At 42.6% G+C, this 15,228-nt stretch overlaps 1 protein-coding gene and 1 pseudogene across 1 annotated transcript in view; both read right to left on the bottom strand.

The window, feature by feature from the left end:
* Positions 1 to 15,228, bottom strand: part of PXDN (peroxidasin) — a 193,269-nt gene that overhangs the window by 17,302 nt on the left and 160,739 nt on the right. Inside the window, exons 16-17 of the mRNA XM_063915492.1 lie at positions 3,869 to 4,026; positions 130 to 1,633 (exon numbers count right to left, since the gene is read on the bottom strand). Coding sequence (XP_063771562.1) covers positions 130 to 1,633; positions 3,869 to 4,026 — 1,662 coding nt within the window. The remainder of the gene's footprint in view (positions 1 to 129; positions 1,634 to 3,868; positions 4,027 to 15,228) is intronic.
* On the bottom strand, positions 12,849 to 12,967 carry LOC134912659 (5S ribosomal RNA; annotated as a pseudogene).

Below are 15,228 nucleotides of genomic sequence, written 5' to 3'. Positions count from 1 at the left end.
CAAAAGCAGAGTAGTATCTAGTCTGATTTTATGCTTGTATAAATCTCAATTTCAGAATATTAATAAACATTTATAAAAATAAACTGGAAAAAAAAACACCACAAGTTATGAGGAAATGTAGAATTTAACCTTTTTAGTTTTTCGATAATATCTGGATTCCTAATTTCATTTCTGAGATCCTCGAAGGTGTGAACAGAGGAAAGGTTGCAAAATACTCTGAAGTCATGATATGGTGGAATTCCATGGTCTCGTCCTCTCTGGATGTTGATTGCTGCCAAGTCCAAGGCTACAGTATGTGCCATAGAGAAGAGTTTTTCTGTTAGTTCTGTATTTAACAGTTGGGATGTAACCCGCATTTTCCCAGCAACACCAATAAGGCCTCGAAGAAGAGGATCAATGCCACCTTCATTTACAATCCTATATGGAGAGAAGAAGGCCTTGTGTAGTGGTAAGTGGCCTTGTGGAATTGGTTCAAAGTTTTCATCCAGTCGATAGAGAATAGGATTTATGAGGGTGTGACCAAACCTAAAAGCAGCCGTTGCAAACTCATTAAGTATACCAGCATTTACGTTGGGATCGTAACCTTTGTACTCCCCAAGCATCTTCATGCCAACTTCACCGAAAATTTTTGGCAGCCAGTGGGTGTATGTTATGTGTTGAATTTCTGCCCCAACAATTTTGCGAGTCTCATGGTAAATAGTATCCCCATCCCAATGGGGGTTAAGCCTCAGCAATTCTGCAGCAATTCGGTTATGCTCTCTAAACCACAACGTATGCATACTGGTGAGACCTAGCTGCTCATTGGCTCGAAAATCACCAGCTAAAAAACACGGAATAGGACTTTCATTTTCGTCTTTCTGGCACTCTGTGGGCGGGCCGGTGGCAAAAGGAAGGAGAGGTTTCCCAGATCGTTGCACGATGCCTTGCTTTAAAAGACCCCGGTGGCTTGCCGAATCTCTGATTTCCTGGGCTTCATGATCAGAACTTCCATAAACATTAGAAGCATCAATGTAAGAGGTCAACTGGTTCATCTGTTCCCGGGGGTAAACGGAGTTCATCAACAAGGAGGTCATTCCACTCCCGCAAACTGGACTGGAGCGCACAAAAAACATACAGCGAGCATTGTTCCTGATTCGCGGATCGTTCGGTGGGACCTCAAGAGGGAAGCAGGGAGGATCATTTGTACAGACTGCACTGCAATCCTCTCCATCAGAAAATCTAGCCTGGCTAAGCGCAACTACTGTAGAGTCCAAGTCATGATCAAGGAACTGCCCCCACTGCATTAACATGTGAGAAAATTGCTCGTCTGGAGTTATTGTATGAGTTCCAATCAAATGGTTTGAAACGGCACGAGCCAAAGGCAGAGGAAATCCATTGTAAAGTCTATTAGAAACTGATCCCCTTGGTAAATTAAACCCGTTATCATAGACAGATTTTAACAAACGCTCAAAGGCTGTCAAAGATGCCCCCCACATGGGATGTTGCAGGTTATTGCAGGTGCCATCATAGGTTCTGTACTTTTGGTGAAAGCACATGTTGGAGCAATTATTTATTCTTCTGTGGGTGCTACATCCCGAGAGGTTGGCAATCATGTTAAGGTATTGAGGTGAAACAAGATCATTGTAGTGATAACCTAGAAAACAAGAGAATTAAATTACAAACCATCAAATTATTTTTATTCAAGTAGCAGTTTTCTGACTGACATTAGGGTGTCCTAACACAGGAAGACAATTCCTTTGCCATGGAATTTTTTTATCAATATATAGAGTTTAAAAATTTGAAAGGGCATTAACAAGACATTTTAGAGGAAAACCACAGTAGAAAACACCACCTGCTCTGTTGGAAGAATTATTATACACCAGAGACCGCAACACATGTGAACTACTGTAACTACTTTATCGTTTAAGTTTGACCCTTAAACCATCCTGGACGAGCTCTGGAATCAACTGAACTGCTGGGGTGTCGGTTCAAAAATGTATCAAGCTCTGGTGTACAGTATAATGCATAATTGTGTATACACCAGTGAAAGTATACTTACAGTATATACAGTATCTTAGACTAGTCATGTGTGAGCAAGTTTTATAGCATTGACCATGTAAAAACAGCTTCACTGATGTTCATACACAGTGTTGGATCAATACTTACAGCTTCTTTGGTTCATCCCACAATTCTACTATCACACCAACTTCACCCAGACATTGTACAAAACCCTATGGCTCCAGCACAATCACTGTACCTGGCCACTCCACAGACCACCATGTAGCAACATATTTTATTTAATGAGGGATAAATTACAGGTATATAATACACATTTTATGTATGTGTATAATATATTAGCAGTATGGGAAGCATTCCCGTGATATTCAATATTGTCCCTGGTGCCTTTCACGGATATCCTGATTCCTGAGCAAGGGATCCAAACATACAGGACGAATATCGGGGGCACTCAGGTAATGAACTAAATAATACATGGACAGAGCAATATGCCAAGATTTTAATTTTTTTGTTCCATCGTCATCAGGGTACCTCATTACCAAAAAATAAATATAAATGCATCCCTGGCTCCCTATACTGATATTTTTCTATAATTATTTTTTTTTCTATTAACCTCACAAAACATGACTTCTTCTGAAGCAGCCCAAAATAATATTTTACACACACACACACAAACAGACTGAGGTGGTCAGCTGGTGCAGCCACATATATTAACCGCTTCACTGCAGCTATACTACGTATATAATAAAAGGCTAACACTACTTCTCACCTCTATGGGGGAATTCAAGTGTATGTGCGTGACTGCGGCCACTAGATGGTGCCTGACTGAGCAAATCAAGTGTTACTCTGTTCGGGTTCGCACAGCCACCGGTGCGGACATTACTGTTCCGTTGTTCCATCATTTTACGGGCTGGTAACTAGTAAACATATTACTGGGTTGCAAATGTAAACCATTGCACCACAGCATTAACGTCATCCAGAAGCTGGACAGTCTGGATCTGTGTAAATCACATCTGCAAAGTGCATTATACTGTATATGCGTTTTATGCTTTATTGTTATTAACTAATTAAATTTTAGACCTATGTAACTTCATTTGCATATACATATTCAGATTTTAATAAACCCTTACATGTCTTACCAGCTGACGGGATTCCATTCTACACATCAGGCTATCCTTTTTTGTGTCTATACAGACAAATCTTGGGTATTACAATATATTCTAACCAGTTGACGGGAAAGGACCACAAGTGTCTGAGGCTGCATTAGCCTAACCACGACACAGGGCCATCTTAACATATAGGCACACTGGGCAGCTGCCCGGGGGCCCACTATTATAGGGACCTTCGAGCAGAGGAGGGCTGGGCCAAGCTGTTCTTGCTTCTGGAGCTTCTTGGGAGGCAGGCAGACAGAGAATGCAGCCCAGCCACTCTGATTGTGAATGACACAGAATTGTATGTAAGCATGTTGAGAGACTGCAAGGGACCACAGGAGGTGTAGGTTGTGATTTTTTTAAATGTATTCCCAAGAATGGGTGAGTAGTAGCCTCAGTACATTACTTTGCCCAGGGCCTACTATGCCTTGCCATGACATATAGTACTCAACATCTAGGTTTAGGAGCGCGTCCGCTAATCCTAAAATCTAATCCTAAGTACCTACTACACTATAAGTGAATTAAGATACAAAATTGATACGTAAAAATTAATAATGGGAGGGAAAAAAATGCAGAGCACGGCAATCACGCCTGGCTTCTTGTGTCATATGGTGTAAAAAGGATAGGTGTATGGCAACATAAAGGCAGATCTACAGTCCTAAACCATTAATATCTGTAATTACACATTACAGGATACCACATATGGAAATACAAATACTAACTTGTCCCATTCAGGTCAAACATCAAACCATCTTGGACATGCTCTTGAATCAGCTGGAGGGTCCGTTCAAATATTTCCCCTGCTCTAGCTTGCTCCACCGTGTAGGGATCTCTCGGATATCTGAAAAGGGCTAGCAGGTCACTTGGAGAACGAGGGCGGCTGGAAGGAATTAAAAAGTAGTCATTTTTCATAACATTACAATTTTGAAAGCTGTATGAATATCATGTAAAAGAGAAAAAAAGTCTACAATTATTGCATGGACATAGTAACATCATCATCACTTACCAGGAAGGAGATTTTCCCTCCTCCAGTACCTTCTTATCACCACCAAACACTACTATGGTCACCATTATCTAGGCAACCTTTTCTTGCCAGTTGAGTTGCCGCAAAGGGCTCTACCTCTACATACCAACGTTCGTGTACTGAACTTATGTGGTACATGCCCCTTGGCACCCTAATGGATGGTTGGGGTGGCCCTCCAACAAGAGCCAGTAAGCATACTCTGTGTTCTTAACATTTACTATGAAATATGTACAGAAGTAGAACAAAAAATAATGTATGTTTGCACTGTAAAACCTGTAGAATTACATAACTCATGTAGAATACATTCTCACAAGCTTAAATCACTTTAATACACACAGAACGGACATCAAAATATACAGCTGTATTTCTTAGGTATTCAGGAGGTTAAACAGGACACACAATTGTCAACCAGCAATAAAGACTTTGCCCTTACTGAAAACTGCATGTAGAAGCAATAAAATGTTAATCAAGACTGCACCCAGGAATTAAACATCTGAGGAAACATCTTATTTTGTGTTTTTTTTCTATGAAACAATTTGGCACTAGCCATTTCAATATCCTATAAATGCTAGAAGTATGATTTACATCGTTGTACTGTGAGTGCAAGAGAAGGCAAAAGTTACAAGTTAACGTGAAATTTTGGGGAAACCCCCTGATAAGGAATGAAGCCCTGTACACACTGACAGAGATGTGTGCTGAGCGATCTAGCACAGACCGCTCAGCACACATCTCTCCCCCCCCGCTCAGCACACAGCGCCATGTGTGCTGAGCGAGGAGGGACGGGGGGCGCTCATTTCACCCAGCGGTGAAGTGAGTGATCTCACTAGATTTGACATGCATGCCAAATCTAGAGACGGCGATAGCGACGTGCGGGACCGCGCATCGATGTCGCCGCCACCCTACACACGGAGCGATGTATTCCTAATTTCTAAACAATCTAGTCAGATTGCCTAGAATTTAAGCATGGATCTCTCAGTGTGTACACCCTTTTATATTCCTAATTGGACGAGGCTAATCACTTTTTCTCTAGCGTACACAGTATTCAACTCCTGGGAGCACCACCAACTCTGAGAAATGTTTTAACAAATGTAATAAGACATTTGTATATGTTGGTAAACTTACACAGTTTTCATGGTACAATCCCCTTTTTCATAACCATTTGATAGGTAAGTGGATGAATTTTTATTACTAAAACTGTAGTTAGATTTATTTATTTTATTTTTTTTAGGACAAAAGCTTACTAAGATTAGTGCCTCCACCCAAGTCTCCAAATTTCTACACTCTTCAGGTGGCAGACCTGGAAACACCCCTGGAAGGCAAGCATCGTATTTCTGCTTTAGTAATATGTATACAGCAATTAATTGACCCCTAGAGCTTTGCTTTGGAAAACCCACATATGGGTTACTACTTTAACATATTTGGATTACAGTGTAATGCATAACAATAAAGACACTTGTAAGAAACAGGACGTCTTTTTCAGATAAACCAGGTCCTTGAAAATACAAGGAAATCCTGCTGTGCATGAACACTCCTACAGTAACCAGGTAACTGCAAAATAACTACAACACTAAGGACATCAGCTTACATGTAATAAGTAAGCAATTCTCATTGTATACCCAGTGCAGACTCTACAACACATCTGCAATCCTTTTTAGGATTTTCTTGTTGCAACAACGTGGCCAGTGCGGTGGTGCACATGAAAGTGTTATGAAGTCTAGTTGTAATACAAGGTGAAGCAAAAAAAAAAAAAAAAAAATCCCAGATTTTAAGGCTAACAAAAAAAGCACTGGAAATGCTATTCAAAATTGAAGTACATGATCTAAAAGTGCATGGATAACAGTTTATTATCAATTGGTTTTGATTATGATAGTGCCCAGATGGTGGCCTTCGCACCCCCGCTCCATTAGACTCTCCCCAACCTTGCAAAGCTTCAAACGGGCACTGAAACCCCACCTATTTATTAAAGTATACCCCTCCGACGCATAACCTAGTCCTTAGGCTGCTCCTCCATTCCCCTGCCCCATGCCCTGAACATCTCTGCTTTGCTTGCATACTGCCATCAGGCTTCCTCACACTTGCTTGCACCTCATGTCATCTGTCGCCCCTCCCCACTAGATTGTTAGCTCTTCAGAGCAGGGCCCTCTTTCCTCTTGTTGTCAAAGCCCTCTTCTCGACACATTTCACTCACAGCTCTTGCCTACTCAGAGACCATCTTTACCCGCTTTCTCTCCTACTGGTAAAGGCTCATCTCTATCTATGGCCGCCAGCCCCAAGTAGTACAATGATTACTCCATCACTACTTACATCTAAGCTGTATTATGTTTTGAGAATTGTGGTGCTCCTTGTTACCTGTACTCTATTTCTGTTATTTATTTACTGTAATGCTAAGTTTTGTACTGTACTGCCCTGTGTAAGGCGTTGCGAAACACTTGTGGCGCCCTATAAATAAAATGTAGTAATAATAATAATAATAATAATAATAATAATAATAATAATAATAATAATAATTCCTGATACACATGTAGTCGACTTCTGAAGATTCTCATCACTCGTCGGGTCATTTCCAGCACTATCGCTGCAGCACCCTGATGAAGCTCACTTTTATTTGTCTGGCTAGGTTAACAAGTAGAATTTTTGTTACTGGAAGTATAAAAAAATAATAATAAATCTTCATCAGCTTCATGAAAGGCCTCTACACAGCCAACAGGGCCATCTAATAGCAGAGGTCTACAAACATACACCATTAACAAACTTAAGGCTGCTGTACACCTAGAAATGACGAGATCATTCAAATCCAAAATGAAAATAAACTGTATGGCATGCACTTTTACATTATGTACTAACATTCTGAATAGCACTGACCATGTCTTTTTTGCTAACCTATAAAATCTGGGAGGTTTTTTGTAGTGATGAGCAGGTTCGGTTTCTCGGAAACCGAACCCCCCCGAACTTCACCCTTTTTAGACGGGTCCGAGCCATACTCTGATTCTCCCATATGGCTCGGTTAACCCGAGCGCGCCCGAACGTCATCATCCCGCTGTCGGATTCTCGCGAGATTCGGATTCTATATAAGCAGTTGCGTGTCGCCGCCATTTTCACTCGTGCATTGGAAATGTTAGGGAGAGGACGTGGCTGGCGTCCTCTCCGTTTATGTTGATGCATTGCAAATATTTTGTGCTTGCTTATTACTTAATTGTGGGGACTGGGGAGCAGCTGTATATAGGAGGAGTACAGTGCAGAGTTTTGCTGACAGTGACCACCAGTATACGTTGTCTGCCTGAAAAACGCTCCATATCTGTGCTCAGTGTGCTGCATATATCTGTGCTCACACTGCTTAATTGTGGGGACTGGGGAGCAGCTGTATTATATAGCAGGAGTACAGTGCAGAGTTTTGCTGACAGTGACCACCAGTATACGTTGTCTGCCTAAAAAACACTCCATATCTGTGCTCAGTGTGCTGCTTTATTGTGGGGACTGGGGACCACCAGTATAATATTATATAGGAGTATAGTGCAGAGTTTTGCTGACCAGTGACCACCAGTATATAATATATAGCATTACGGTACAGTAGGCCACTGCTGTACCTACCTCTGTGTCGTCATTAAGTATACTATCCATCTAGATTCTATACCTGTGGTGCATTTCAGTAGTGCAGTTTGCTGACACAGTGACCACCAGTATACTATATATAGCAGTACGGTACCGAAGGCCACTGCTGTACCTACCTCTGTGTCGTCATTAAGTATACTATCCATCTACATTCTATACCTGTGGTGCATTTTAGTTTTGCAGTTTGCTGACACAGTGACCACCAGTATACTATATATAGCAGTACGGTACGGAAGGCCACTGCTGTACCTACCTGTGTCGTCATTAAGTATACTATCCATCTACATTCTATACCTGTGGTGCATTTTAGTTTTGCAGTTTGCTGACACAGTGACCACCAGTATACTATATATAGCAGTACGGTACGGAAGGCCACTGCTGTACCTACCTCTGTGTCGTCATTAAGTATACTATCCATCTACATTCTATACCTGTGGTGCATTTTAGTTTTGCAGTTTGCTGACACAGTGACCACCAGTATATATAGCAGTACGGTACGGAAGGCCACTGCTGTACCTACCTCTGTGTCGTCATTAAGTATACTATCCATCTACATTCTATACCTGTGGTGCATTTTAGTTTTGCAGTTTGCTGACACAGTGACCACCAGTATATATAGCAGTACGGTACGGAAGGCCACTGCTCTACCTACCTCTGTGTCGTCAAGTATACTATCCATCCATACCTGTGGTGCATTTCAGTTGTGCGCAGTATATATAGTAGTAGGCCATTGCTATTGATACTGGCATATAATTCCACACATTAAAAAATGGAGAACAAAAATGTGGAGGTTAAAATAGGGAAAGATCAAGATCCACTTCCACCTCGCGCTGAAGCTGCTGCCACTAGTCATGGCCGAGACGATGAAATGCCATCAACGTCGTCTGCCAAGGCCGATGCCCAATGTCATAGTAGAGAGCATGTAAAATCCAAAAAACAAAAGTTCCGTAAAATGACCCAAACATCAAAATTGAAAACATCTGATGAGAAGCGTAAACTTGCCAATATGCCATTTACGACACGGAGTGGCAAGGAACGGCTGAGGCCCTGGCCTATGTTCATGGCTAGTGGTTCAGATTCACATGAGGATGGAAGCACTCATCCTCTCGCTAGAAAAATTAAAAGACTTAAGCTGGCAAAAGCACAGCAAAGAACTGTGCGTTCTTCTAAATCACAAATCCCCAAGGAGAGTCCAATTGTGTCGGTTGCGATGCCTGACCTTCCCAACACTGGACGGGAAGAGCTTGCGCCTTCCACCATTTGCACGCCCCCTGCAAGTGCTGGAAGGAGTACCCGCAGTCCAGTTCCTGATAGTCAAATTGAAGATGTCACTGTTGAAGTACACCAGGATGAGGATATGGGTGTTGCTGGCGCTGGGGAGGAAATTGACAAGTAGGATTCTGATGGTGAGGTGCTTTGTTTAAGTCAGGCACCCGGGGAGACACCTGTTGTCCGTAGGACGAATATGGCCATTGACATGCCTGGTCAAAATACAAAAAAAAATCAGCTCTTCGGTGTGGAATTATTTCAACACAAATGCGGACAACAGGTGTCAAGCCGTGTGTTGCCTTTGTCAAGCTGTAATAAGTAGGGGTAAGGACGTTAACCACCTCGAAACATCCTCCCTTATACGTCACCTGCAGCGCATTCATCATAAGTCAGTGACAAGTTCAAAAACTTTGGGTGACAGCGGAAGCAGTCCACTGACCACTAAATCCCTTCCTCTTGTAACCAAGCTCCTGCAAACCACACCACCAACTCCCTCAGTGTCAATTTCCTCCTTACCCAGGAAAGCCAATAGTCCTGCAGGCCATGTCACTGGCAAGTCTGACGAATCCTCTCCTGCCTGGGATTCCTCCGATGCATCCTTGAGTGTAACGCCTACTGCTGCTGGCGCTGCTGTTGTAGCTGCTGGGAGTCGATCGTCGTCCCAGAGGGGAAGTCGGAAGACCACTTGTACTACTTCCAGTAAGCAATTGACTGTCCAACAGTCCTTTGCGAGGAAGATGAAATATCACAGCAGTCATCCTGCTGCAAAGCAGATAACTCAGGCCTTGGCAGCCTGGGCGGTGAGAAACGTGGTTCCGGTATCCACCGTTAATTCAGAGGCAACTAGAGACTTGATTGAGGTACTGTGTCCCCGGTACCAAATACCATCTAGGTTCCATTTCTCTAGGCAGGCGATACCGAAAATGTACACAGACCTCAGAAAAAGAGTCACCAGTGTCCTAAAAAATGCAGTTGTACCCAATGTCCACTTAACCACGGACATGTGGACAAGTGGAGCAGGGCAGACTCAGGACTATATGACTGTGACAGCCCACTGGGTAGATGTATTGCCTCCCGCAGCAAGAACAGCAGCAGCGGCACCAGTAGCAGCATCTCGCAAACGCCAACTCGTTCCTAGGCAGGCTACGCTTTGTATCACCGCTTTCCAGAAGAGGCACACAGCTGACAACCTCTTACGGAAACTGAGGAAGATCATCGCAGAATGGCTTACCCCAATTGGACTCTCCTGGGGATTTGCGACATCGGACAACGCCAGCAATATTGTGCGTGCATTACATCTGGGCAAATTCCAGCACGTCTTATGTTTTGCACATACATTGAATTTGGTGGTGCAGAATTATTTAAAAAACGACAGGAGCGTGCAAGAGATGCTGTCGGTGGCCCGAAGAATTGTGGGCCACTTTCGGCATTCAGCCACCGCGTACAGAAGACTGGAGCACCACCAAACAGTCCTGAACCTGCCCTGCCATCATCTGAAGCAAGAGGTGGTAACGAGGTGGAATTCAACCCTCTATATGCTTCAGAGGATGGAGGAGCATCAAAAGGCCATTCAAGCCTATACATCTGCCCACGATATAGGCAAAGGAGGGGGAATGCACCTGACTCAAGCGCAGTGGAGAATGATTTCAACGTTGTGCAAGGTTCTGCAACCCTTTGAACTTGCCACACGTGAAGTCAGTTCAGACACTGCCAGCCTGAGTCAGGTCATTCCCCTCATCAGGCTTTTGCAGAAGAAGCTGGAGACATTGAAGGAGGAGCTAAAACAGAGCGATTCCGCTAGGCATGTGGGACTTGTGGATGGAGCCCTTAATTCGCTTAACCAGGATTCACGGGTGGTCAATCTGTTGAAATCAGAGCACTACATTTTGGCCACCGTGCTCGATCCTAGATTTAAAACCTACGTTGGATCTCTCTTTCCGGCAGACACAAGTCTGCAGAGGTTCAAAGACCTGCTGGTGAGAAAATTGGCAAGTCAAGCGGAACGTGACCCGTCAACATCTCCTCCTTCACATTCTCCCGCAACTGGGGGTGCGAGGAAAAGGCTAAGAATTCCGAGCCCACCCGCTGGCGGTGATGCAGGGCAGTCTGGATCGAGTGCTGACATCTGGTCCGGACTGAAGGACCTGCCAACGATTACTGACATGTCGTCTACTGTCACTGCATATGATTCTCTCACCATTGAAAGAATGGTGGAGGATTATATGAGTGACCGCATCCAAGTAGGCACGTCAGACAGTCCGTACGTATTCTGGCAGGAAAAAGAGGCAATTTGGAGGCCCTTGCACAAACTGGCTTTATTCTACCTAAATTGCCCTCCCTCCAGTGTGTACTCCGAAAGAGTGTTTAGTGCAGCCGCTCACCTTGTCAGCAATCGGCGTACGAGGTTACTTCCAGAAAATGTGGAGAAGATGATGTTCATCAAAATGAATTATAATCAATTCCTCCGTGGAGACATTCACCAGCAATTGCCTCCAGAAAGTACACCGGGATCTGAGATGGTGGATTCCAGTGAGGACGAATTAATAATCTGTGAGGAGGGGGATGTACACAGTGAAATGGGTGAGGAATCGGAGGATGATGATGAGGAGGACATCTTGCCTCTGTAGAGCCAGTTTGTGCAAGGAGAGATTGATTGCTTTTTTTTTGGTGGGGGCCCAAACCAACCAGTCATTTCAGTCACAGTCGTGTGGCAGACCGTGTCGCTGAAATGATGGGTTTGTTAAAGTGTGCATGTCCTGTTTATACAACATAAGGGTGGGTGAGAGGGCCCAAGGACAATTCCATCTTGCACCTCTTTTTTCTTTCATTTTTCTTTGCATCATGTGCTGTTTGGGGACAATTTTTTTGAAGTGCCGTCCTGCCTGACACTGCAGTGCCACTCCTAGATGGGCCAGGTGTTTGTGTCGGCCACTTGTGTCGCTTAGCTTAGCCATCCAGCGACCTTGGTGCAAATTTTAGGACTAAAAATAATATTGTGAGGTGTGAGGTGTTCAGAATAGACTGGAAATTAGTGGAAATTATGGTTATTGAGGTTAATAATACTATGGGATCAAAATGACCCCCAAATTCTATGATTTAAGCTGTTTTTTAGGGTTTGTTGAAAAAAACACCCGAATCCAAAACACACCCGAATCCGACAAAAAAATTTCGGTGAGGTTTTGCCAAAACGCGTCCGAATCCAAAACACGGCCGCGGAACTGAATCCAAAACCAAAACACAAATCCCGAAAAATGTCCGGTGCACATCACTAGTTTTTTGTCTCACCTTGTAGTTTCCAGGTTACTTAGTAGTGCTTGCAAAGTTGTACTTTACATTTGTTGTCATTTATGACCAAATACTGTTGGACAAAAGGAGAGAAAGAAGACTCTTTTGTGGGTGCACTCTTGTATAATTGTGAAATTATCAAAGAAATAGATTAAAATTCAATATTTATTGTTGATAAACATAAAACACATAGTAGTTGAATATGCAAGTGAAAAAAAAGAATACATATAAACACTGGAACCGATAATATAGATGTTAATGTCAGATAATGGTTCAACAGCTGCCTGGGTAACAACAATCTTTCAAATATATGGTCAATCCATAAAGTCTCAATTGGCTGCCTAAACTGTATATTTTTAAAGTCGAGCTAGACACTTAGCGCCTCAATGGTGGTTTGATGATGTGAACGGCTGTATTATTTACACCTGGCTTTAGGATACAGATAGAGAACAGATTGAAATAAGGAAAGATGAATCTGCTGTCGGTGTTAGACACTGAGCCTGGCCGCCCAAAATTTTCTACTAAACCGAGTATTCCTCAAGAGTCTCCCACTTGAGTACTGACTTGGCCCAACACTGCTTAGCTTCCAAGATCGGAAGGATTCGGGCATTACCAGTGTGGTATGATAGTAGAGAATTGATGATTGCTTCTGGAATCACTGATGAGAGTTCATGAATACCATAAATGGTAGAGGGAAGTAATGAGTAAAAGAGAAGGGGAGATGAAATGAAAAGAGGGATCTGCTGCCAATGTTAGACAGAGGTGAACCCCTGAATCAATGGTGAGAGTCCCGAAATTATAGTGATAGTCAGAAAATGAAGTTTTCAGTGAGACGGTCGTTCTTATGAATAAATGATGATAACTACTCAATATGAAGGAGGAACAAAGGAGAAAAATTCTATAAATGGTGTCACAATGTTGATACTAATTGTAGATAATATCTCTCACGGAAATTGTACATATATGTCCTTAATTGGTTGATATAAATACATACACCTCTATGATGAGATGAATATAAGCAGAAATAGGGGAGAACACCAGATGTCAATTGATGGATAATTAAAGTGAATTAAATGGATTAATGGATCCACAGTGAGAAATGAATAAATCTCAAAAATGCAGCAACTGGAATAATATACTTGATGTCACTGTTAAAGAGCTAAGGCAAAAGAAAAAAGCTATGATAGCTATGATAGTACAACGAAGATAGATCATAAGAGAAAATCAATAGAGCCACTGTAATGAATAAGTTTAAATACAGGCTACTAAAATAGTATATATTTCATATAAGAAAAAAGACAATTTTGATAACACGGGTGACCTGGAGACAGATATTACCCGTGTCGATGTCTCTATGAAGATCAGATGCTGTATAGCGGAAGAATGAGGTGCCGTGGATCCAGGGGGCTGAAAAGCCGCTTGGCTGGCGTTGAATACCGAAAAATCTGTGGTCACGGGGTGATCATGACAAAGTCCGATATTGGTCAAGATGCGCTGTGGATCCAATAATCGGAAGCGATTCAGTGGATGCGGGATGCGGCGCAGGGAAGCAGTGGAGAATGTCCGTGAGCAGCCGTGTCAGAGTCCGGGATTGTATTAGGCATACATGCCGTGTGAATGCGCTGTGAGTCTCGGAAGCTGTGTTGACGTTAGGTTCAGGAATACAAAATGCAGTTAGGCAGGCGGAGACATCCGTGATCCCAGAGTAGCTGCGAGTCGGAAGACGCGTTTCGCCCGTTCACCGGGCTTGGTCACTTCCTGACTCACACGGCATGTATGCCTAATACAATCCCGGACTCTGACATGGCTGCTCACGGACATTCTCCACTGCTTCCCTGCGCCGCATCCCGCATCCACTGAATCGCTTCCGATTATTGGATCCACAGCGCATCTTGACCAATATCGGACTTTGTCATGATCACCCCGTGACCACAGATTTTTCGGTATTCAACGCCAGCCAAGCGGCTTTTCAGCCCCCTGGATCCACGGCACCTCATTCTTCCGCTATACAGCATCTGATCTTCATAGAGACATCGACACGGGTAATATCTGTCTCCAGGTCACCAGTGTTATCAAAATTGTCTTTTTTCTTATATGAAATATATACTATTTTAGTAGCCTGTATTTAAACTTATTCATTACAGTGGCTCTATTGATTTTCTCTTATGATCTATCTTCGTTGTACTATCATAGCTTTTTTCTTTTGCCTTAGCTCTTTAACAATGACATCAAGTATATTATTCCAGTTGCTGCATTTTTGAGATTTATTCATTTCTCACTGTGGATCCATTAATCCATTTAATTCACTTTAATTATCCATCAATTGACATCTGGTGTTCTCCCCTATTTCTGCTTATATTCATCTCATCATAGAGGTGTATGTATTTATATCAACCAATTAAGGACATATATGTACAATTTCCGTGAGAGATATTATCTACAATTAGTATCAACATTGTGACACCATTTATAGAATTTTTCTCCTTTGTTCCTCCTTCATATTGAGTAGTTATCATTTATTCATAAGAACGACCGTCTCACTGAAAACTTCATTTTCTGACTATCACTATAATTTCGGGACTCTCACCATTGATTCATGGGTTCACCTCTGTCTAACATTGGCAGCAGATCCCTCTTTTCATTTCATCTCCCCTTCTCTTTTACTCATTACTTCCCTCTACCATTTATGGTATTCATGAACTCTCATCAGTGATTCCAGAAGCAATCATCAATTCTCTACTATCATACCATCCAGAGGAAATGGGTCTAGACTGCACACCCTAGTGGTTGTAATGAAAGGTGCTATCTGCTGAGATTTTATGGTAATACAGGGGAAGAAATGGGTGCAGATGCACTATACAATCATTACTATAAATTACAGTTTATAATATACTA

Source organism: Pseudophryne corroboree, chromosome 4 (assembly GCF_028390025.1).
Source record: "Pseudophryne corroboree isolate aPseCor3 chromosome 4, aPseCor3.hap2, whole genome shotgun sequence".
Classification (NCBI taxonomy): Eukaryota; Metazoa; Chordata; class Amphibia; order Anura; family Myobatrachidae; genus Pseudophryne; species Pseudophryne corroboree.
This window is presented reverse-complemented; position numbering and strand designations above follow the sequence as displayed.